The 24874-nt window shown below is 39.3% G+C and overlaps 1 protein-coding gene across 2 annotated transcripts in view; it reads left to right on the forward strand.

Moving 5' to 3' along the window:
- Positions 1-24874, forward strand: part of AOPEP (aminopeptidase O (putative)) — a gene marked incomplete at its 5' end in the record, with an annotated part of 173784 nt that overhangs the window by 68370 nt on the left and 80540 nt on the right. For both annotated transcript variants that reach the window (XM_082301942.1, XM_082301943.1), the window contains 2 exons: positions 191-234; positions 6436-6496. In XM_082301942.1, coding sequence (XP_082158068.1) covers positions 191-234; positions 6436-6496 — 105 coding nt within the window. The remainder of the gene's footprint in view (positions 1-190; positions 235-6435; positions 6497-24874) is intronic.

The following is a 24874-nucleotide window of genomic DNA, read 5'->3' on the forward strand; positions in this document are numbered from 1 at the left end:
ATTGTATAAATAACAATACATATGTTATTTATACAATATACATTATATTGTCAGTATATCACCATAATGGATATATAGACTTCTTTCTTATCATTCTGTTATCTGTAGTCTTTAATCTCTCACCAGCAGTGCAGACACAGGGTTATGGCTTCATAAACATACTAACTGTGCTGCTCTGTTAATTTTCCAGGATTTTCTTAGCATGCTGTTGGAAGACATTCCTAAACAAAAAGAGTAAGTAAGAACTGGGCTTAAAAAGCCAAAGAAATACGTAGCAATAAGATTTTAATATGTGCTAGCCAGAAATAGTGATAGTGCTAGCCTGAAAATTCCCATTACATATATACACAAAAAATTACGAGACTTACTGTGGTTTTGCTATACCATGCTCTCCCCGAGCAGTGCCTTTGACTTCCACGTTAGGTCAAAGGTGATGTCCTGTGTTCACTATGCAACCTAAAATGCCAGGCATAGCTGCCTGCTCAAATTAACCTGTGATCCTGCTGCCAGCTACTTTTGGCACGTGGCACCCTGGAGCAAGGATGCCAGAGCTTTGCTGTGAATCTGGGATACCAGAAAAGATGGATTTTTTCAAGAAGTAGTCTGGTACCATCCCCTCCCTGTAATGTATTGTACTGCATGAGGAAAGATGGAAAACATGAATGGAAATTGAGCATTAATTGTCTGCCAAGTCCTTCAAAATCCTCCTCTGTGTGACTGTGACTGGTTGAAGATGGTAGTCTTTAGCAGCACTTTGAATCTGTCCCTGCTTATATGTTGGTTTGTTCTGTGTTGTTACAGAATGTGCTACAAATACAGATTCTTTCATAGTGGATCTTTACATGTTATAGTTTTTAAAAATAAAGTATTCACTTAAAATATATAATTTTGAAAGCCAGGATTCCAAAAGTATAACTCTGTGTGAGTGGTTTGGAGAAAAAAAAGATGATATTCATAGAGGTCAAATGTATTGAGATTTTTAGTGAAACACTTCTATTCCTGATGGTTGAGGAACAGAGAAACTAGTTTTCATTGAGAAAATGTGTTTTGTGGCATCTCAAGTTTAGTTTGGGTGCTGTTACATTCTCCTTCAATGTAGTAGATAATACTCTCTCTATATAATTCAATATAGTTTCTAGCCCAAATATAATTAGGTATATTATATGGAATAGATGTGAAAGTGATTTTTAAATGGTATGATTATACACTTTTTTTTTTCACTTGGGTTTTTCTGAACTCCAAACCCAGTGCAAAATGTTGTTGCATAAGCATCCATTTTTCTGCCTGAAAACATACTTAAACTTCCAGTGAGACTAATGCAAAAGAAGTATGGCTCCATTTGTGATGCATCACATTCCAGAATGTGTGAAAGAAATTTCAGATGTATGGTAATTCATTTTACAGTCAGATATATAGCATATCTGAACTATCTATTGCCAAAACTACTCAGCAGATATCAACAGTGATGCAAGGAATAATAGAGTGCCTTGATATACAGAAGGCCTTTATTTCTTATCTGCTGGGAAGATGGTTTTTTAGTTCTTGAATGCATTCTGTGGCTATACAGAAATATTCACCTGAGGTAAAAGACAAGGGAGGAAAGATAGAAATTAAATATTTTTAGAGATTGTCTGCTGATGTGCTTTTTTGCACAAAGTTTGATGTAGGAATGAAGTGCATTTCAGTGTTAGAGCAAAAATTCTGTATAGCACACAAAGCCTGCCAGGCTAGTGCAATTCTGCCAAGTAAAATTTAAATGTTTAAACTACATGCTTCAAACTTGACAAATATTAAGCACTGTAATACACTGAAGTTTGTAATGGAAGCTGGTTTAATCATTAAAAAAAAAAAAGAAGTAGTAAAGAGGGATTTGTAGTAGGTAATCAAATCAAACCAAATCCTGCACTCAGCTGTGACAACAGGGCCAAATTATGTAGCTAGTAATAGAATTTGGCTTATGGCAGACTTCTGTAATGAGAACAGGATGAATATTGGCAGAAAGTGATCATGAAACAGTGTGGAAATTTCTGTGGTTATTACACTGTGGTAATGTAGCTTTCTACTATTGGGTACAGAGACTGGATCTAGAAGATCCTCACCTTCAAGCACTTCATTGCTTTAGTTTTTATTCAGAGGATATTTTTTAGAACATTGCTAGTGATTAGTAGCTCCAAGATCCAGATTTTTAACTTCTTACGGATTTTTGCTGCCTTTTGTAGTCGGAGGAGGAGAGTTTTATGCCTACTTTATAGGGCTACTTCACTTCCTGCTCTGACTCAATTATAATGGCATGTAAGCTGTAGGAATCCATGCTGTGAGGCAGGATCCTTCTGTTTCTGGACTGCAGATGAATACTGACATCAGATAAACTGAGCAGTACCTTGTGGTCCTTTATAATTTCTTGCCTTTAAGACAGTTTATTTGTCTGTGTGAAGGACTAATGGAAAGAATGACAAATGAGTATTGATCATTATCCTTCTCTGTTTACAAAGCCTTTACTAAACTACATGCACTGGCTAGAGTCTCACATTATTTTGGCCTTTCTGTGGAAAATCTACAATACTTTCCACCTATAACTGAGGTGTTTTATGTACTCATATAAGTTGAAACTTCACTACATTGAACCAAACCAACAAAACACCAAGTTCCCCTCTTACGTGTCTATGTATCAGAGTGAAACTTCACTACATTGAACCAAACCAACAAAACACCAAGTTCCCCTCTTACATGTCTATGTATCAGAGTGCATTAGATTTGATAAAACTCTAGTGGCTTTATTCTCCTCAAGGCTTACACCCATAATCTTTGCTGCAAGGTGATCCTTTCCACATCTGCCCGACATGTGAGCTGTGCAAAGAATCAGCGTTTACCCCTGCAACAGACAGTTTCACCAGTCTTAGATAAATCAGAGTTGCTGCTTGTGCAGCTACTTTATGACTGCAAAATCTTTTTGAGCAAGTCAGTTCTGCTCTTAGGGGTTTTCTGCTGGTATTTTTTATTTCATTTCGTTCAATAAAGTAAACAAATCTACTAATGAGCTATGGTTTTAATAATACATGATAGACAAAGGAAGGCTTGTGTTGGAGCTCTGCTATTTGTACTGTTAATAACCCAGGTTCACTAACCACATTCCTTGTATGTCTTCACAAATTGTCAATTAAGTACTAAAATAATGCTGCAATTTCAAACTACTCAGCTATACAGGTGTATCTATTTCTTTCTTTCACGTTTGCTTTCTTTGATTCACATGCACATTGTTGTGAATGTGATTTTGAACGAGAAAAACAGCTGGTAGGCACCTAAATACTGAAGCAAACCATTGTGAAAAATTATTCCCAGTGGTTTTGATTTCTCGATTTTTTTAATAAGCCAACATAGATATGCTGGATAAAATCCAAAGAAAATTTATCTGCAGGAAGGTATGTCTAGTTGACAGAATCACTAATCAGTCATGTTTTGATTTGCTCTAACTATGCCTTTGTATTCAGCTGGAATAGCTTACTTTGAAAATTACTGACATTTAAGAATGTGTGACGAAGCAGATATGCTTGTTTAAGTATTTTCAGTTGGATATGACAGAGTTTTCTATCTTCCTTTACCCTAAAAAAATATTGCACACTTTCATGGTTTTTTCTCCTTGATTTAGGCATTAACTGAGTTTATGTTAAAGTTTGTAGAGTACCTTAGAGCCTCGTGCATTGAAAACTTGATGTATAGCCATCTTTTATAATGCTAATTTTCAATTTATCACTAATGTTAGTATTTTACAGACTTTGTTTAAAGTGTTGAATCTGAACTGTGTGTGATGTTAGGAGATGATTCCTAGGCTTATTGGCTTATCATCTGAACAGATAGATAAGGGATGAGATCATGGATGTAACCATATTCTCATTTTACAGTAGGGAACTGTTGGACAAAGCAATTGAAGAACCTCTTGTAAGAGTTAGGGTGCTAATCAACTCAACCCAGATCCCACTGTCCAATACAGAACCTTAACCAGAAGGCCATTCAGGAATTCTCACAAACACTAGATTTAAGTCCTTACAGATGCTTAACTGCAATGTAAGGAGGTGGTAAGTGCCCTTACTGAACTGCAAGCTCTACAAATATCAGGCTCTCTGTGCTTTCTCTAGGACACTTGTTTTGAGATGGCAGTCTATTTGTGATAAATTTTTGGGGGTTATTTCTAAGCCAGACATTTTAGTAGAAGCATTTCCAACATCTTCATAGTTCTTCAGTACTGACACTTAAGAGATTCAGAGTAGATCCTTGCAATAGTCTCCTCATTACTAATATAATTTTTAAAAAATAGTGAATGCCTGTTAACTGCTGAGACAAGTTACTTGGAATTAAAAAAAGATGTGTGCAAATACAAAGACAAAAGATTGCATATGGTCATATGACAGGTGTTTATCTGAAACTGTGGGTGCTCCAGGCAGAGAAAAAGCAGTGTTATTGGTTTTGCCCTTGAGAAAAATGACAAAGTTTTAGGAGGGACCGAGAAGCTTTCTAGTGGTTTCTGCCTGTATTAGTGTAGTGTCGAAACAGTGAGATTCCCCTTGGTGTCATAAGCTCATTTCAAAGCCAGTTTTTGAAATTAAATAGAGGGTATGTTAAACAATGGCTCTACATAGCAAATGTAACATAGATTATTTTGCAGAGATTTTTTTCTGCAATATAGGTTTAGTTTCTGGGAATGAGGGAAAGAAGCCTTACATTGTGAGGCTGTGTTTCTTATCCCTTGGTAAGACAAATTAAATGTGTAACTAAGGGAATTTTCCCCAGCTCCTAGCTCTGCATCAGCATTAGGACACTCAGCTGTATTGGGTTTAATTCATGCAACAACAAATAACAAAAGTTTTTATCCTGCTTATGCTTCTTGAGACAGAATAAATGGTACAATCCAAGTGACCTACCTTTGCCTACATAAAATTTTGGTGTCCGGTTTTAAGCTAGAACTGTATGCACCCTTTTTAGTAACCAGACAGAAATAAGAAATCAAGAGCATAATCTTATTCTGGAGAAATTAAATTGACTGACTGTTTGGAAATATTTCTCTTTATTCCCTGTCAAGGGACTCAGATAACTCACTTAAAACTACACACCAATTTTTCGAGCACAGTAATAAGGTGAAGATAATTATAGTCTGAGGGATATAGCAGTTAAATGTTCTAAATTTAGTAAGTTTGCACAAATAACAAGGAACAAGTCTGGATGTTTAGTAATTTATTTTAATGTAGAACACTACACAAGAATCACATATATGTTCAGTTTTCTGTAGAAAATTGATTTATATAGTGATCTAACAGACACAATGGTAATTTCCTTAAAATTCAGAATCCTGCCTATGTAGAAATGCTCCTTTTTGACTGCTGTGATTATTTTAATCATATGATCAGAGAAAAAAATTTTATTGTGTTGCTTGCTTTCCTGATTCAGAGCTTGGAATAGCTGTTCTTTTCGTGAATGCTTGTTGGTTGAGTTTACATTACACATGTGAAAGTAACTGCAAGCATTAGAATGAGTCTTGCCAAGGCATTACCATACACAGGGCCATACACATTTGTTCTGATTCTCAGAATATTTACATTCATTGAGGACTTACTCAACTTCCTTTTTTCAGTACTTGCATGTGTGATTTTTTTTTTTTAATTAATTAATTAATTTTTATTTGGCTTCCCTTCAAGTTGGGAAGTCTTCAACCAGAGTTGAAGTAAATGCCACAGAAGCTGCCTACAAAAGTAAAAGTGCAGATATAATTTCTGAATTTGTAAATCCTTATGCATGTGGTTATTTCAGTCCCACACAGCTTCATCATGACAAACTATTTCCTTTTGTTGGAGCTCCAGACGATTCCATAATTTCACTGTGAATGTTATCAGGATATAAAGAAAGTGCAGAAAAGACAAAACTAAAGTATATTAGACACTTGGTAACTTTGAGAATTAATATCCATCAGTGCTTTTTAAAACCCCAAAGTTTAAGAAAGTTTGTATTCAATTTCATTTTAGTTAGTATTTTATCTTTGCAGTTGGGCTGCTTCTGTAATAAAATACTGGGTTTGAATGTTTCAGTATAAATTTACTTGATTTTTTTTCTGTAAAAGAAACAAAAACCCATTTAACAGGAAGTAGAACACCCATTCATACTTTACATGTTTCATAAATGCAGTTTACCACCTAACACTTTCTCTGTCAATCTTTATAAGCACTGAATTTATGATTTGAGTTATAAGTACACAAAATCTGATCTACCTTTAATTGGCTCATAGGACCCCTGATGGCTTTATTAATTAAAAAAACCAAGAGTGTTGTACCACTGCAGTACAACCAATACTTGGATTTAGGGTGTTTGCCTAGCTTCTAAAGGGTTATTTTTAATATGAAAAAAAGGGGGTTTTTTTGCATATCTTCTAATTTTTTTTTTTTTTTAAAGGTCTGGGTTAACTGTAGAAAGTATCTTCCAGAACTGGCTGGACACTTCTGGAATACCAAAGGTAAATATAAAATACTACATCACAAAATACTACGTCTTTCTGGAGTCTCAATTTTCTCATGGTTTTTAAATCACTACCTGAACTCATAATGGGTATGATTTTAAATAAACAATTTTGATGATGGCTGCTTTCCACACCTTTGTATGGCTTTAGCTTTTACCAATTGTGGAGATTTTTTTCTACAATTGTCTCAACAAACCTGCCAAAGGGAAAATCTTACAAAATTTATCCTATGAATTAATTCTGTAGTCATACAAAAGTATACTTTACAGTATAATGGTGGAATCTACTAAATGTAAGGAACATTGTTCGCAATTGTTGGAATATGAATTACTTCAAAGCATTAGTGACAATAGTAATTAAATGTTAAATTATTTGTACTTTGGTAACTTGTGAATTGTGAGACTTGGTTGTGAATCTGCTGTGTAGATAACATTTATTATTGGCATTCCAGCATTGAGACTAGCATTGTTTTCTGCTTCTAATACTAAAAGGTTTTAATACTCATATTTTGAATTCTATGAACTGAAAATGCTTAGCTGTGTCTGTGCTATGTGAAGTCTCTGATTATTCATTTTGGACCAAAACCCAGTTTTATACAAACTAAGTTTTTAGCATGTGGGACTCAGTTTCTAACTGATTTCCCCTGAGCAGGCATCCCCTAGGTTGCTTGTGATTTCTCCTGCCTAGTGCTTGAATTTGTTTCCACTTGCATTAGTATTTTAAAAAAGCACCAACTTTTAAAAGTTAGAATGTTAAGTTCTGGTTTCCATATGTGAAAGTGCAGATACTTAGGCAGCATGACTGAGTGAGCATGTTTGCAGGCAGAATTGACAAAATAACTGGAGAGCTCATTACAACAGACAGTGGTGAGAGAACCTGATCTGTACCCAGACACCGTGGCTGAGCTCTTCCCTTGACACCTTGAGAGATGTGCATGTCCACTGATCCCTGTATGCTGTAGAAGGCTTCTGGGAAAGATTTACCCTGAGATCAAAATGTTTCAAGACTAATACTTGACTATGCTGTAAAATCAAGGCAGAGTTTGTTTTTTGGTGTGAAGTTATTGAAAATAAAATTAATTAGAAGGGAGGAAAGGAAGGGACAGGGAGTATCATCATGCATTTTGATGCTCAGTCATTTCCTAGGAGAGGGCCTTGATTTTAGTTCTATTAAAAATACACCAAAGTTTTGGTTTTGGTAAACAAATTGCACACGTTGTCAAACAGCTGATTCGAGTATATGTGTGAGATTGATGTTGCATAGCTGTAGCTGTAAGAGGCTGAGCTGGCTCCTGAAATATAAGTTTTCTTGCATTTTATTTACACATATCTTTTTGAGGATGTGCTTTATTAGTGTTTGACAGTGAACTCTAAAATCACAAATAAGGAAGATAGGAACAGACTAAACAATTGGAAATGGTTTTGATTAATGTGAAAACTAAACTCTGTTTTCCTGAGTACCATAAGTTGCTCAGAATGAATAGTGAGTAGTTTCGTTATACCTTGCAAATATCTGTTGCTTGTGTAAACAAAATATGTATCAAAGATATTTCCACACACAGCAGGTTTGTAAGTTGTTTCAAATTTTCTTTAATGACTACAGAGATTTCCCTGCTAGTTTGGTGATTCTGTATTAAAAATGTCAACAGTAATTTTGCTAATTTAGTATTCTACTTCTGAGCATCAGCATACTGACCTCTTCTCTCTCTTTCTCTCTCTGTCTCTCTTTTCCCTCAATAATATTGTTGATCATAAAATTGTAAAGGGTTTGGGTTGGAAGGGACCTTAAAGATCATCTAATTCCCAGCTCGCTGCCATGGACAGGGAGACCTTCCACTAGACCAGGTTGCTCAGAGCCCCATCCAACCTGGCCTTGAGCACTTCCAGGGATGGAGTATACACAGCTTTTCTGGGAAACCTCTTCCAGTGCCTCACCACCCTCACAGTAAAGAACTTCCTCCTAATATCTGACCTAAACTTACTGTCTTTCAGTTTGAATCCATTCCCCCTTGTCCTGTAACTACCTGCTCTGTAAAAAGTCACTCTCCATTTTTCTCGTAGGCTCCTTCCAGGTACTGGAAGGCCGCAAATAGTCACCCTTTCTCTTTTCCAGGCTAAACAAATCAAATTCTCTCAGCCTTTCCTCACAGGAGAGGTGCTCCATCCCTCTAATCATCTTGGTAACCCTTCTCTGGACTCACTTCTACAGGTCCATGTCTTTCCTGTGCTGGGACCCCAGAGCTGGATGCAGTGTTCCAGGTGGGGTCTCACTAGAGCAGAGCAGAGGGGCAGAATCCCCTCCCTCCCCTGCTGCCCACGCTGCTTTGGATGCAGCCCAGGACATGTTTGGCTTTGTGGGCTGTGAGTGCCCATGGCTGGGTCATGTCCAGCCTCTCACCCACCAGCACCCCCAAGTCCTTCTCCCCAGGGCTGCTCTCCATCTGTTCATCCCCCAGCCTGTGTTGGTACTGATCAGGTGCCCTGATCCAGGTGCAGCACCTTGCTCTTGGTCTTGTTAAACCTCAGGAGATTCCCATGGGCCTGCATCTTGAGCTTGTCCAGGTCCCTCTGGATGACATCCCGTCCTTCAGGTGTGTCAAGACCACCACTTGGCTTGGTGTCACCTGCAAATTTGCTGAGGGTGCTCTTGATCCTTATGTCTATGTCATTAATGAAGATAGTAAGTAGCACAAGTCCTTTTACAGACGCCTGAGGGACCCCACTTGTCACTGATGTCCATTGACGCTCTGAGCCATTGACCAGTACCCTCTGGATGCAACTTGCCAATCACTTTCTTATCCATCTAATAGTCCACCCATCAGATCCCTCCCTCTCCACTTCAGAGGGAAGAATGTTGTGGGGGACTGTGTCAAAGGCTTTACGGAAGTCCAGATAAATGACATCTGTAGCTCTTCCCTTGACCACTGGGTTGGTCGGGCAGGACTTGCTGTTGGTGAGGTCCTGCTGGGTGTCTCAAATCACCTCCCTGTCCCCCATGATCTTCCCAGGCGCTATAGATCGGTCGGTAGTTCCCAGGGTCCTCTTTTTTACCCTTTTTTAAAGATGATTTATACTTGTTGCCTTCATCAGTTGTCAGGCTCTTATGGGAACCAACTTCCACTTCATTGAAAGAGCTGGAGTTGTTGTCATTCAGTGAATATGAAACCTTTTTTCCTTTGTGCTTTATTAAATCATTAGAGGAACCTTTTTTCCGGAAATTCAGACTTCAGAGGTTGCTTAGTAGCTCTCAATATGTTAGTAACTATAGTGTAAGTATGACTATAATTACTGACTACCAAACTGTAAATCTACTTGTGTGCTTTATGGGACCTGATACTGAAATTCCCTTTAAAAGTATTTAGATTATTTCAGCAAACTAGTAACCTGGCTAATATGATGAATCTATGTGAAGGTGCATAAGATCACATCTTAGATGCAGATGAACTACCTGCTTTATAAATAGCAGCCTAGGAATGCCACAGGATTTAGCCTCTCTCATATGGTTTACTAGGTGGGTGGACTAGGGTGTGTTCACAGGAAGGTCTCTGTCAGCTCCTTTGGGCACAGTCATATGACAGACTCAGTCAGTGTGGGCAGGATGAGGTATAAAGTATCCACTACAACTGACTACCTTCTTTCAGTACTGGAGCAACTGAAAAGCAACTGGTAGATATCTGCTTCAAAGGTATCCCAAAGGCTTAGAAGCAGCATCTGCACCCTACACACAAGATCCAACAACTTTGTGCTTATAACCCTTGTTGTACTGATTCTAGAGTCCTATAGCATGACAGTTAAAGTCACTCTTAATACTGCAGCCCCTACTATGAGAAGTTACTTGACTGAGCATGTAAACACTTTAAACTACAAATACTAATACTTCACTGCATTTGCAGAGGAAACTTCCTTGCTGGAGAGGCTATACTCCATAGTGGGATTGGGAAATATGCATCATGCTGTTCTTAAGTCCCAACATGATTCCTTTATATCTCTCTCATATGACAATTTTTGTATTTTATACTGGCTGTGATGTTTCTGTGTTTTTATTTCTATGTTTTGGTGGATTTTGGACAGGAAATTCATGTCATTCACTGAGTATAAAGAAAATTCACCTCAAGTAGTTCATTTACAGCATTAGCTATCAAGGTGCTTTCCAAAATTTTTTTCTGTGTTTATATTCAAATCTATCCCCTGTATGCAGCTGGTACTCTTTAAAATTCAGTAACAACATGGTCACTTAAAAACAGAGTTCGTAGCCCACTGCTTAGTTCACTATCTTCACAACAGTGTCTAGCTTAAGGACATTGTAAGGGTGCTTGTGCTAAGACAGACAAGGGTAAATACTTTCCACTCCCCCGACTGCTGAAGCAATCTTACCATCTTCCTTTCAGTAGAGTAATCTTGTATTCTTTACATTTTGTCTTCTTTACAGTCATATGTCATGTCATCTGTCTAACTGAAGATCCTGTACTCCTTTACCTGTGCTTTGTTACATTTGCCACTCCAACTCTGTCCAGGGAACTGTATTTACATATATATATATACACACACATATATAGATAGATAGATATACACACACACTCCTTTATACTTGCAGCTTAAACTATTGTAACTTTAATATTTGTCAGTTTCTGTTGCTGTTTCACTCTTGGAAAAGTTATCTGGTCTTTTCTAAATATTGGGCTAGTTTCCAGGCTCAGGTATATACCAGCAGTAATCAAGAATAACATGATGTAAGGGAGTCATAATAATAAATAAAACCAGAGTTTGGCTTGCTGCCATGAAAAAATAATTCTGCATGCCAACTAACATTTCCAATTTGTTATTTTCTAAAGCATTAAAGATTAATGTTATAAAAAACAAGGTGTGGTTATAACCTGGCCAATTCTTTCTTACACGGAAGAGTGCCACTGCACAATGGTTGGTTTCAGGCTTGCTGAGCAGGGTTTTCTCACACACAAAACAATAAGGAATATAAAAGATGAAAAGAAAGCATTTCTCAAATACAAGCTTTCATGAGGGGTTTTTTCCTGGGGACACATCATGGTGGTGTTAAATAAGGTGAAACATACTGTGTTGTTGAAAATACCTTTTATCAAATCATGCAATCTTCAGTATGTACTTCTGTGTCAGCAGTGACTCACTGGGGGATTATAGCAACTTTTCATCATGTGAAAATAGTAATGACTTAATACCACTACCTTTAGACAATGAGTTGAGCTGGCAAGAAGTAGAATCAGAAGAACCAAATAGCTTTAGAACCGGAAAACACCTATGAAATCATTGTAGTCCACTTCATACCTGCTTATGATGATTTGTTTTCCTAAGTGTAGTTCTATTGTTTCTTTCAGTATATGCAGTGTTTAATTAGAATTTAAGGCTAGAAGGCCATATGCTGCTTTAGAAAGACTTTCTCAGCTCTGCGCAAACTTGTCTCTGTCTTATATTGCCCAGTTACTATTACCTGATTTTTTTATTCTACCCTAGGTAATTAACCTTTTAAAAATAAGCTTGAAGTCTTTCCTCCTTTTTTAACTCTGTTGTACACTGTTTGACAAGTAGATTAATAAACATTAGGTAGTCTCTGCATCTCATAAACTTCTAAATGTATTTCTTAAACTCATTCCAGTTTTCATCACTTTTTCTTTTGCTCCTGAAATGGCATTGTGACATAACATGCTATTATTTACCAGTAAATTTCCTATATTCATTCTTTCTTGCCTGTGTATTTCAGTTGGTATCTTGTGTAATGGAAAATGATCTTCTCCACATTCACTCTCCAGTTCAAAAAAAAAAAAGGGGAGAAAGAAAAAAAGAAGAGTAGTTGGCCTCCTCCTTCATGATTTTTAGTTTCCAATATATCCTACACTGTAACCTACAAGTCTCAGTATCACAGAATAGGTCAGGTTGGAAGGGACCACAGTGGGTCATCTGGTCCAATCTCCCTGCTGAAGCAGGGTCATTCTAGAGCTCATTCCACAGCATTGTGTCCAGGCAGTTCTTGAATATCTTCTGTGAGGGAGACTCCACAACCTTTCTGAGCAGCCTGTTCCAGTGTTTGGTAACCCACACAGTAAAGAAGTTCTTCCTCGTGTTCAGGTGGAACTTTGTGTGCATCAGTTTTTGCCCCTTGTGTCTTGTCCTATTGCTCAGCACCACCGAGGAGAGCCTGGCTCCTTCCTCTTGGTACCTCCCCCTTCAGATACTCACAGACATTGGTAAGGTCCCCTCTCAGTCATCTCTGCTCGAGGCTGAACAGGCCCAGCTCCCTCAGCTTTTCCTCATAAGAGAAATGTTCCAGTCCCCTACTCATCTTCTTAGCCCTCCTCTGGACCCTCTCCAGGAGTTCCATGTCTCTCTTGTCCTGAGGAGCCCAGAACTGGACACAGCACTCCAGATGTGCCTCACCAGGGCACAGTAGAGGGACAGGATCACCCCCCTTGTCCTGCTGGCAATGCTCCTCCTAATGCACCCCAGGACACCATTGGCCTTCTTGGCCCCCAGGGCACACTGCTGGCTCATGGACAGCTTGTTGTGCACCCGGACCTCCAGGTCCTCTTCTGCAGAGCTGCTTTCCAACAGGTTCATCATCTGGGGCTATTCCTCCCCATGTGCAATAACACTTGAATTTTCAGACCCTGAATTTGCCTTTGCTGACTTTCAGAAGGTTACTCTCTGCACATCTCTCCACCCTGTCAAGGTCCTTCTGAAGGGCTACGCAGCCCTCTGGGGTATTGGCCACTGCTCCCAGCTTTGTGCTGTCCGTGTCAGTGATCTGTCCCTTGTCTGACTCACTGCTGAACAAATTAAACAGCACTGGGCCCAATATTGACCCTTGGGGGACACCCCTAGTGACAGGCTCCCAACTAGATTCTGTGACAACAAACACAATCATCTGGGATCTGCCATTCAGCCACTTCTCAATCCATCTCACTGTCCACTTGTTTAGTCTGCACTTCCTGAGCTTGCTGGTGAGGATGTTATGGCAGATGGTGTCTAAAGACTTGGTGAAGTCCAGGTAGACATCATCCACTACTCTTCCCTCATCCATCCAGGTAGTTGTCTCCTCACAGAAGACAATCAGGTTGCTTAGGTATGATTTTCCTTATGTCATGTGATCAAATAGCTCCCAGCTTTAGGATAAACATCCCAAGTATTGCCGCACAATTAAGAAAAATTGAAAGAGGTGATAGCACTGCTGTATCCTTCTCCTAGTCCCTTTTGTTATTTTATTCTCTTATTAACGTTTAATTCTTATCGACTGTTCCACCTTAAACAGTATTTCCTGATTAAGGTAGGTATTGCCAACACGTATTTCAGAGGATGTGCAGCTCTTAGTGTATCTTGTGGGACTACCACTCCATGTTTTCTATCTTGAATAAACACTGGAGTACAGCTTCCTGTTACAGCAGTAAGAATTTTGCCATTTATTTTTGCCAGTTCTTTTCTCCTAGCTGCACTGTGTTTTGTAACTGTGACAAAGCAGTATTTAAAGGTCCGTATACTTAATATTATTTGTAAATTATCAACATGTCTGGAAATACACAGTCAAAAGAAATCTTCCAGTGGTGAATATTAATTTATTAATGGTATTTCTGGTTTTGTTTGTAAATGCTTAACTCTTGGATTTGAGCAGCCTGGTCTAGTCGAATGTGCACCTTCCCACAGAAGGTGAGGTAGGACTGTATGGTCTTAAGGGTCCCTTTCAATCCACAAGATTCTGTGATTCCATGATTGTCCTATTTGAAGAAGAAATGGATTGCAAAGTAAACTCATAGCAAAACTGTTTAAAAATTTGAACTGAAATGTAATTCTTGAAGGGTTCTAAATCAATGCAAGTAGAGTACTTCTGTGGTTTTATAAATTTTAAGAGGATGTTACAGCAGCAGTTCAAGTACTTAATATGATTTCTGATAAAGCAGCTTGTAGTTAGGAAGGGCCCTGGCTTTTGCCTCAGTTATAAGCTTTATAGATTTCCTGTTTCCTTTTACTAAGGCAAAAGTACAGGTGAAGGGATAGCTCTACAGGAAGATGCTTCACCAGATAGCAGCTATGGTCAATAACTAACAAACCAACCACAACAAAATATTTTTTAAAAGAATGATTTTACTAAACTCTTGAACTATCTTTAGCAGTTGTTCACCCAAGTTTTATGGGGGGTACTTGAATATTTTTCTTGCATTAGGATCACTCTTACTGGATCAGAGTGTAACTTAAAGCTATGGATTGTTAACACTTGCTATTTCTTGTTATTGTTAGTTATGCCTTATCTGGCAATTTTTTTTTTCCTGGATGTACATAATAACTACATGTTGATGGATGGCAACATTTTTTGTTGAGATACAATAAATTATTAGGCTTGGCAGTGAGAATGATCTGTTAAGTACAAAAATCTCATTCAAGCATGTGATTTGGAGACAAAATAGGGAAGGGGTATAATTTTCTTCCGTACCTAATAGAGTTCAATAGGGAATGTGTTAGATTAGTCCCAAGAACAAAACGTTGCTGTTTAAATACTGAAGTTTGAGGCTTACTCTTTGATTAGTTTTTTATCTGAACATAGAGATTTTTGTGTGTATTTTACTATCAGTGCAGAGAATATAACTGATTCAACTGATAGTTGAATTCTATTTGAGAAATAATCTGAGGAAAGCATAACTGCTGCCTTAAGTTGTGTACTTATTATTGTACGTGGAAACCACACTGTGAATAATATGCACTTCCCCTCAAGAAAATTGGTTTGTTTGTTTCTTTTGTTTGGTTTTTTGTGTTAACAAGGTTGCAGATTGGAAGATGAAAAGATCCTTCCAAAGTTCTTAAAAATTTAAATGAGCATAGGTCAACAATATAAATTGTTCAATATCTTCTGTAATGATAACAAGCACAATAAGAAAGTTTTTGGACATGAATCATCAGTGCTAAGGTTTTTCTGAAATTATCAGTTGTACTGACAACATTACATCCCATTTTCTTAGAAGAAGGGATTTGGGAAAATATAAAAATGTAAACAAACAATGTGTATGGTACTACAGCATGCATAAAAGATGAATCATGAAGATAAACAAATTAAGACAGACTTTGTCTTCGTTGATTCTTTGAAAAATGCTTTAGATAAAGACTATCCACCTGAAAGTTGTTCTGAATAGACCATAGTATACAGCATTTGGTGTTTTGTTTGTAACAAGCTATCAAAAAAGTTATAAGGTCAGTTATTACTTAAATAGATTCTGTGTTGATCTAAAGAAGGCTATTGGCATAAAATGGCCTTGTAATTTACTTAACCATTCCTATAAATTGCACTTAAGATATCCTAAATGAGACACACAACAGTGGTGTATTTTAGTTTGTAGAATAGTTTGAAAAGTTCAAGAGAATGACTTATGTGGAAAAAATACATCGTTAAAGGTCAGTAAAGACCTTGAAGAAGAGAGCTCTTCAAGTTCAGGCATGGTTTAGTCTTGTTATAATTTTAGAGGGTTTGATGTAGGTTTCTCCTGCATTGCATGTGATTGCTGATTTAGAGAAAACCACAGACATTCGAGATCTGAGTAGCATTGTTACGTAGTATTGTGTGATCACATTCTAAAACTGGGTAGCATGCTGCCTCAGGTGAGGTGCTCACTTAGGTAGCACTGAATAACTTGGTGTGTCTAGGCTGAATGTAGATAGTAATTTTTAGAATTTAGATTTGAAAGCATTTGCTGAAACATTTTAGTGCCTCTGTTGTTCTAATTTCTAAAAGTGAAGTTTAAAACAGTGTTTTAGGAGTCTCAATTCATTAATTGAATAATTAAGAAAAAAATGCTTTTGAGATTCTCAGCTGGAACCATGAGTCTACATTAAGGATAAGAAGGAGGCTTTACTGGTTTTAGTTTAATGACCTACTGAAACACTGGCTTTCCTCTCCAGTTAAAAGCCAGATTTTCACAAGTGTCCTTCTGTTTTTCTTCAGACTACCTTTCAGTATCATGCAGCTCAGAGGTAAAACACTTGTAGTAGTATAGTAAATCTGCACAAGTTCAAGAAGTTGAAGTGTATTTGGAATAAATGTTCAGTTTCTGAAATAATTGTGGACTGGATTCCATGTGTTTGTTCATTAGAATCGCTCTTAAGTTTAATAAATTTCAAGCCATCATTTTCATTCCCTTTTCCTATTAACTGCACTGCTGAACACAAAAGCTGTGTTTTGTGCAGAATGATGGAGCTTATCCATTCTAGAAGGGAGTTATGCTTGGTATCTAAAGAACAATAACAGTTTGCTGCCTGACTGATCAATGCTGGATCAAGTTCACATTCCCAAGCTCCCACTCTCCCACCTACATACACAGGAGGTGGAAACATAGCAAAGAGAGGGAGGACAGGCCCTCTTTTACACAGAAATGTTGAACTTAGACTTGCCTAATAAGGACGCAGCTGGGCTTGCATAGCAGTAAACATAGATTTTAATTATTGCTTGTAAAAACATTCAAAGAAAAGCACAGAAGTTAGCACCAATTAATTTTTAGCCTGCTCATTGTTTTCTTTACTCAATGGAAACAAACCATAAAGGTTTAAAATATTTTTCATGCTACATTGCCAGAAAATTTTTCTGTATTAGTATATAATTAGGGAAGAGTAGCCTTTAAGATATCTGAAACCTCTCCAGTTTCAAGTTCCTTGTAAGTAATTTTAGTGAATTGGAACCAGGGTATGAAATAACAAGAAGTCAAATGCTACTCTAGGAAATAATATTTGAGATCTTTTTAGTTAAGAAGGATAAAGATTTGGGCCTGAAACTGAGGTAAAAATCTTATGTAACAGGAAAAAGTTACCATATACCGTCCACAGTGGTCTATGATTTTTAAAAGAACATGCATTTTACTACCTGGAAATGTTCCCTGTTTTCTAGGCTTTAAAAAAAATGTGTTTGTGACTGGAAGGAATGAATACATGGGGAAGGTATATTGCAACACATACTCTGTATCTGAAACCCATGCCTCTCTAGTGCTGACCAAAAAAACCGTAGCCTGTGGATTCACGTAGTGGTTCAGTCAGAAACTCAGAGTGATCCTGAGGGTTCAAATGCTGCTTCTGTGTTTCCAGCTGGCTAGACTTGAGGATGGAAGTTCTTGCTTCTGAGCCCTATGCTTTTTTTCAGACATTCTGCAGAAACTCTGAGAAGTACTTCTTGAGAGCAGATGGTTACTAAGTTTGTGTAAGTCTTCATTCCATCTCAGTCAGTTCACTGTCTTCCACACAAATCAGTAGGAGCAATGTTGAGATATTTCCCAGTATCTTCCTTGTCTCCTTTTGACTTAGCAATGCTTTAGAGTCAGACTGAAGACATAGATGTTGATTACCTGTTCTTTAATCATGGAGAATAAGTTATTTTTCTAAAACTTATTCCATCTCCGTAAGGAAGGAATGCTTTATCTGTTCTGTCTACCCCCTTCTAAGGTCAAAGAGAAATTTAAATGCTGAAATGAGGATGTCTGAAGAAAGATAGGTTTGAAAAGTCTATTGGCTGACAGAGCTAGTATATGTCATGGTTCAATTCATGGTTAATTGTCCTTAACATATGGGCTAACAGTATATCATGGCCAGAGGGCTGGAGGACTTTTGCTTTGAATGTGTTTTGTCAGTAAAGCTGTCAGAAGTATTTTTGATTGCTTCAAGGGATCAGTAAAACTCAAATTTCAGTACCTCTGGAAGGTGTATTTTATTTCTTCAACAAGAAATTCAACAAACAAGTGAAGTTGTGTCAAGTAACATCTGAGCCTTAGCCATGCGCTCTCCCAGCTACTGCAAAAAATTAACTCTGTCCTGGCTGAAACTAGAACATTATCCACCCCTTATTCTTCGCCATTTCTATCGCACCCAGATCCTACACCTTCCAACTATATACGCACACACAAGCACAGGTATAATTTCCATAGTCCAAAGCCATTTCTCCAAGTAGTTTATTAAGTTCTTTTAGTCCATAACTGTGGGTTCTATCCATCCTAGATGTCTTCCAGGGCAAGACAGCTGGTGTGCAACCCAAGGGGTTTCAGTCTGCATCAGGAGCTCATGACTGCTGGGGCAGTCCATACTCATTGTCCGTGGTAGTTCTGGCAAAAAGTGGCAGTGTCATTCAGCAACCAGTGTTATACAATTCAACATTACAGTCTCCTCTCACCCAAAAATCAAATCCCCTTGAGGTACATATCATGTTTCCTGGTCCCTCTGCATTATCCACCAAGCTCACTCAGGTCCTTGGGCAAAAATAATCCCAAGGATGGGTTTGCCTTTGCTTGAGGCAGGACTAATCCAAACTGTATTCCCTAATATTTTCTTGTATGCTTCACAGGGACTTTATCCTCTTCTATGGTTCATGGAGGTTTTGATTGGGCAGAGACAGCTCAATTGGTAGAGCCTCAGGTGTTAAATAAACCAGGTGGCCTTAGCTAAATGTAAATCCCAGTGTTTGAAGGTCCCACCACCCATTGCTTTCAACGTGGTTTTTAACAGTCCATTGTACCGTTTGATCTTCCCAGAGGCTGGTGCATGATGTGGAATAGGGTAAAGCCACTCAGTACTGTGTTCCCTGGCCTGGCTGTCCAGAAGGTTGCTTTGGAAATGTGCCTTGTTGTCTGACTCAGTTCTCTCAGGAGTTCCAGGTCACCACAGGAGTACCTTTGCAAGGCCCAGGATGGTGTTCCAGGCAGTGGGGTGAGGCACAGGTACTTCTCCAGCCATCCAGTGGTTGTTTATAAGAGCACGTAGCACTTGCCTTGGCAGGCCTGCAGGAGTGTGATGTAACTGATTGGCCAGGTCCCCCTTATTTATATTTTGACCATCATCTACCATACCAGAGAGGCTTTACTTGGCCTGCTTGATCCCAGCATGTTTCCCAGTTAAGGATAATCCGGGACACAGAGTCCATGGGTAAGCCCATCCCTCGATCATGAGCCCATCTGGGTGTTGCATCTCTTCCCTGATGACCTGAGGTGTCATGGGCCCACCAAGCCAGAAATAATTCACCCTTGTGTTTCCAGTCCAGATCCTCCTGAGACATTTTAATCTTGGCAGCTCGATCCACCATCCATTGTTGCGATGTCCTTCAGTAGCCTGACTCTTGGGCACGTGTGCACCTCATGATCTGCTTTTGCAGCCAACTTCTCTACCCAGGGAGTGACGTCTTGCCTCAGTTCAGCAGCTCAGATGGGTTTATCTCTGCACTGCCAGTTGGTCTTTTTCCATCATTCCAGCCACCTCCACAGAGCATTTGACACCATCCATGAGTCAGTACAGAGGTGGAGCACGGGCTACTTCTCTCATTCAGCAGTACCTAAAGCCAGCTGGACAGCTTCCAGCTCTGCAACCTGGCTTGATCCACCTTGTCACTCAAAAGGTTCTGCAACTTTCTGCATGGGGCTCCATAGAGCTGCTTTCCATTCTCAATGTATCCCTACAACATGGCAGGAGCTGTCAGTGAAGAAAGTATATCGCTTTTCATTCCCAGGTAGCTGATTATATGGTAGGGACTCCTCAGCACATGTCGCCTTTTCCTCCTCCGATGATGATGGTCTGAAATATTTGTCTTCAGGACAGTTAGTGATTAATTCCAAGATCTCTGGGTGATTTGGGTGCAAAAGCTTGTTGTTTTTCAGGGCCCCACTTGAAATAATTTTTCTTCTGTATTACATGATAGAGAGGGTTTACAGTCTGACTGTAGACTGGAATATGCATCTTCCAAAAACCCTCAGCACCTAGGAGAGCCTGTGTTTCCTTCTTGATGGTCAATGATGATTGCCTTTATTTAAGACAGTTTGAGGGGAACACTCTAAAATGAGTTACCTCTGCCTAGTTTTAATCAATTTCTTTCCCCCAATAAGGTGAAATGAATATGACTAGTTGTTACAAGTGACAAAATAGCAGTTTACTAAAAAATCGAAATAGCAACAGGCAGAAAGTAACAGCAATAGTCACTAGATGTGACTTCACAAAGTTGGTGAAATCTCATGGACTCCCCAGGAGCAAAGAGAAACTCAAAACGGTGGTATATCCCTTTCCTGAAGATGGCACCAGGCATGGGTGACCACTGTAGTGAAAAAAAGGGGAGAGGGCAACCACCCTCCCCTCCTTGGGGGGTGGGCAGTAGCTCCGTTGGGAAATGCAGCTGGCAGACTCTGGCAGCTGGGGCTTGGCCAGGGTCTAGAACTCGAGAGGAACTTTGCCTTCCTGTTGGCAGTAGACAGCAGTGCAGCTCGCTGGGGTGCTTCATGCTCTGCACCTTTTCACCTCAGCCAGGCACTGGTGGTTGGCTGGGGAGGCTGCACAGAGTACTCCTCTGGGGCTGTAGACAGGCGTTGCAAAATTCACTCTGAAACAGTATTTGATTGTGAAATGCAGCCTCTTGGGTTGCTACTGTTGCAAGTAGAGGCAAGAAAAGGCCAAGAGGCAAGCCAAGTGGCCAGAGAGGCAAGAGAGAGACTCTCTCTGCATGAGTAACTTGACTTTTAAAGATTCCGGGGCACCCCCCAGCCCCTGTCCGCCATTGTTTACCAGCCACAGGGCTTTATAGAGACAGTAAAGATTTTTGGGCACAGAGAGGTATGGAACACAGAAACATTTTGGGTTACCCAGGACAGATTCATAGCTGGCTACTTTGCTAACCATGCCCACTGGACTCTGATGATGTCCATCTTGCCATTTTACTCCTAAATACTGGGTTTTCTGGGCAGGTCCCTTTACCTTACTCTGTTTTATGGCAAAACCAGCCTTCAGGAGGATTTGGATTATCTTCTCCACTTTCTCAGAAACTTCCTCTGCTGTGTTGCCCCAAACAGTGATGTCATCAATGTACTGCAAGTGTTCTGGAGCCTCACCCTTTTCCAGTGCAGTCTGGATCAGTCCATGGCAAATAGTGGGGCTGTGTTTCCACCCATGGGGCAGTTGATTCCAAGTGCACGCCCCTCCAGCTGAAAGCAGACTGGCTTGAGTAAGCCTCTGCTGCTAAAGGAATGGAGAAAAGAGCATTAGCAGTGTTGGTGGTGGCACCACTTTGCTGTTTTGGACTCCAGTTTGTACTGAGGTTCCAGCACATCCAGCACAGCAGCACTCCAAGGTGGTGTGACTTCATTCAGGCCATGACAGTCCATTGTTTCCACTCTTCATGGGACTTACACACTGGCCATATAGGACTGCTAAAGGGTGAGCAAGTCTTGCTGACCACTCCTTGGGTCTCCAGCTCATGAATCATCTCATGGGTGGGGACAACAGAGTCCCAGCTGGTGTGGTTTTGCTGACAGTGCAGTGATGTGGCAGCAATCAGTACCTGTTGTTCTTAGACCCTCAGCAGCCCCACAGCAGAAGGGTCCTCTGAGAGACCAGGCAAGATGTTCAGCTGTCTAATTTTCTCTGTCTCCGCAGCTCCAACAGTGCCCTTTTGGGTCCTTGAAATACCCTTTCCTGAGGTAATCTATGCCAAGGGTTCACGTGGCCTCTGGGCCAGTCACAGTGGGGTGGTTTTGCCATCCATTCCCAGCCAGGCTCACTCCAGCTTCCAGTACAGTCGGCTGTTGGGATCCCCAGAAATAGAGATGGATTCTGCCCCTACATATCTTGATGGCATCAGGGTCCCTTGTCCACTGGTGTCAACTGAAGCCTTATACCCTTGTGTGTCTGATGTGCCAGGGCACAGGATCCACACAGGCCAATAGATCCAACTGCCCCTTTCCTCCACCTGGGTGGAGTCAGGGCCCCCCTAGTCCTGGTCATAGCACTCATTGCTCACTCCCTGTAAATATGAACTGAGGTCCCTTCAAGAGGACCAGAAGTGACATCAGCCCTGCTATTCTGTCTGAGGGAGGTCTTGCCCACTGGAAACTGGAGTGGCATTTATCCTTGAAGAATTTCCTGTGGTACCTGTTCTTCCTTTCAGGTCACACACCCATGCTGTTAGTGCAGAGACGGGTTTCCACCCCACTTCCTCATATCCTCTCTGAGGTGATTCAGGTAAAACCACAGGTTTCCTCATGGTGTGTACTCTCTCTCTCTCTTGAGCTGGGAGGTGCTTGCTGCCAATAGCAGAGACTCTGTTCCCATACTAGAGAAGCATGGGACATATCCTCTCTAATTTGGTTGAGGCACCTGCACAGTAGCAAGAGCACCTGGTGTAATCAGGAGAGGAATTAAAAAAAAAAAAAAAGGCATTTTAGCACACCCTGAAAATATTATCATGCTATAGATAATAAATGTAATATGATACATTAATTATTTATCTTAAATGTTATATGATTATTTATAAGTATTATTAATTATAAATACTTATTATTACTTATATTAATAAGTAATAAGCTTATTATTTAGAGATCCTGTGGTCATGTGGTCAGAGATGTTTTCTTTATCAGATTATGAATCTGATCTTGCAACTAAATAGGTGGTTACAGTGACTCCTTTACCTAGGAACTTCCTTCATGAAGCAGAGTTGCCAATGTGGATATGAAGGATATCTTCCCATAACCAGTTTGAAAAAAATATTCCTGCCACAGTATATGAAAGTCATGTTGCAGTGTACAGAAAGCACATCCTCAAAGTTGTTGTTTCAACAGGTTTTTGTCTCTTGGAGGTAGATATAGTTTAAGGAGAAGCAAGTTTGACTTGAACAGACTTTCTCTGGAGGGATTTTACATGGAAAAATACCAGACACAGTATGCTGATCTGAAAAGAGCGTGTTTATACCAGCACAGCAACTCTCAAAGGAATTAGAACATTTAAATTTATGATATCAATATAAATTAGCATCTTTCCTAAAAAATGGATAATGTCAGAAAAACTTGATTTTTCATTTCAAAATAAGCTGTATGCATGAAAACTGCACAAAATCAGTTGGAGAACTGTTCTAACAGGGGCACATTCTGGGCTGGATTTCTTTTTCAGTAATTTTTATCTGGTGGTGATATAATGTTTCTTCCAATGTGGACACACCAGCCATCTTGTCATTTTCAGATGTAGCCCACTGCCTCCTTAGTCTCTCTGCAAAGTCCTGGTAGCCGTAGTGGATTTTAAAGTCCTTGCAATTGTTTCTCAGTCAAATGTTTCAATGCTTAATCATCTAGTGAGCTACTGGATAAAATACTTTTCTGTATTTTCATTTTCTGAACCTTTTTACAAAAGATTAGAAGCCACATCTTTCCTGCTGAAACAAGTTTCAGATTACACAGACTATTCTGAGGGCACATTGTATTCTTAGTTTACAAATAAGGTAATTTTCTATCTTCAACTACTGTACTTTTTTCCCCTATAAATATGTATGGTAGGAAAACAGTTGTATATGCTGCACTTGATCATAGTTCCTTCAAATTATCCTTTTCTGATATCACGGTGATGACGGCATCAGCCTGTGAAAGTAGGCTCTGTCATTCTAGTATGGTAGGATGAAACTGGTGGGAGGAATCCATATTTTGCTTTCTGGTAAATGGAAATGTGTAGAAAGGTACAAAATTGCAGTTTGTATACTGGTGAAGTTAGCTACATCTTGTAGGAGAAAATAACTTCTCTGTGTGGTTGCTAGTGTCCATGTAGATCTGAATATATAAATGTCAAAGTGTGTGTGTGTGGTGTAAAATTCAGAAATGAGAGGTTGGAAAACGACTTGACTGTATTAGTTGTCGATTTCCTCTACTTGCAGAAGCTCTTCTGAAATTCATTTACAGTAAAGATTTTTATTCACACGTTTTCCATTTTTTCTTTTTGCCTTCTGGTATCTGAGGGCTGTTGGAAAACCAATAAAATGGTATTGATTCCGTGTGCACCTTAGGTAAAACTACCTTCTTAGTTTATCAATATTGGTTGGTTTTGCATAAGAATAGCACAGAGGGGCTGAAATTATGGGCAACCTATGCAAGGGAATAGTTCACAATTATCGTTTTTCACCGAGTTACAAAATATCATTACTAGCCATCACAGCCAGAACAATTTAAAAACAGTTTCTGTTTCAATGTAAAATGAAAGAGTTACTAGTTGCAAAAATATCCTCTTGTTTTCCAGGCTATGTATGATTCTTCGTGTTCATTGTATGCTTGGGATCTGGTCTGACTTGAGTAAGAACCGATGTAAATCATTGCCTAAGTTATTTACCAGGATATTAGGTCTATCTTCACCCAATTGGTAGTAAGTGCTATCTCCTCCCCTAGTTTTTCAAAATTCAGTTATATTTAATCCTACTGCTGCAATGAGGGATCATAACATGTTTTGACATGTGTAAGTGCTTGTTCCACTTAATCTTAACTGTTCTAAAGGACAGATCCATTAGCAGTCTCTAAAAAGACAGTCTTCCCAAGTAAAGAAGGACATGGAAGATTGACTAATCTCTAAATTTCTATCATGAAGGGATTCAAGTATGACAGCTAGTGTC

Source organism: Coloeus monedula, assembly GCF_965178545.1.
Source record: "Coloeus monedula genome assembly, chromosome: Z".
NCBI classification, from domain to species: domain Eukaryota; kingdom Metazoa; phylum Chordata; class Aves; order Passeriformes; family Corvidae; genus Coloeus; species Coloeus monedula.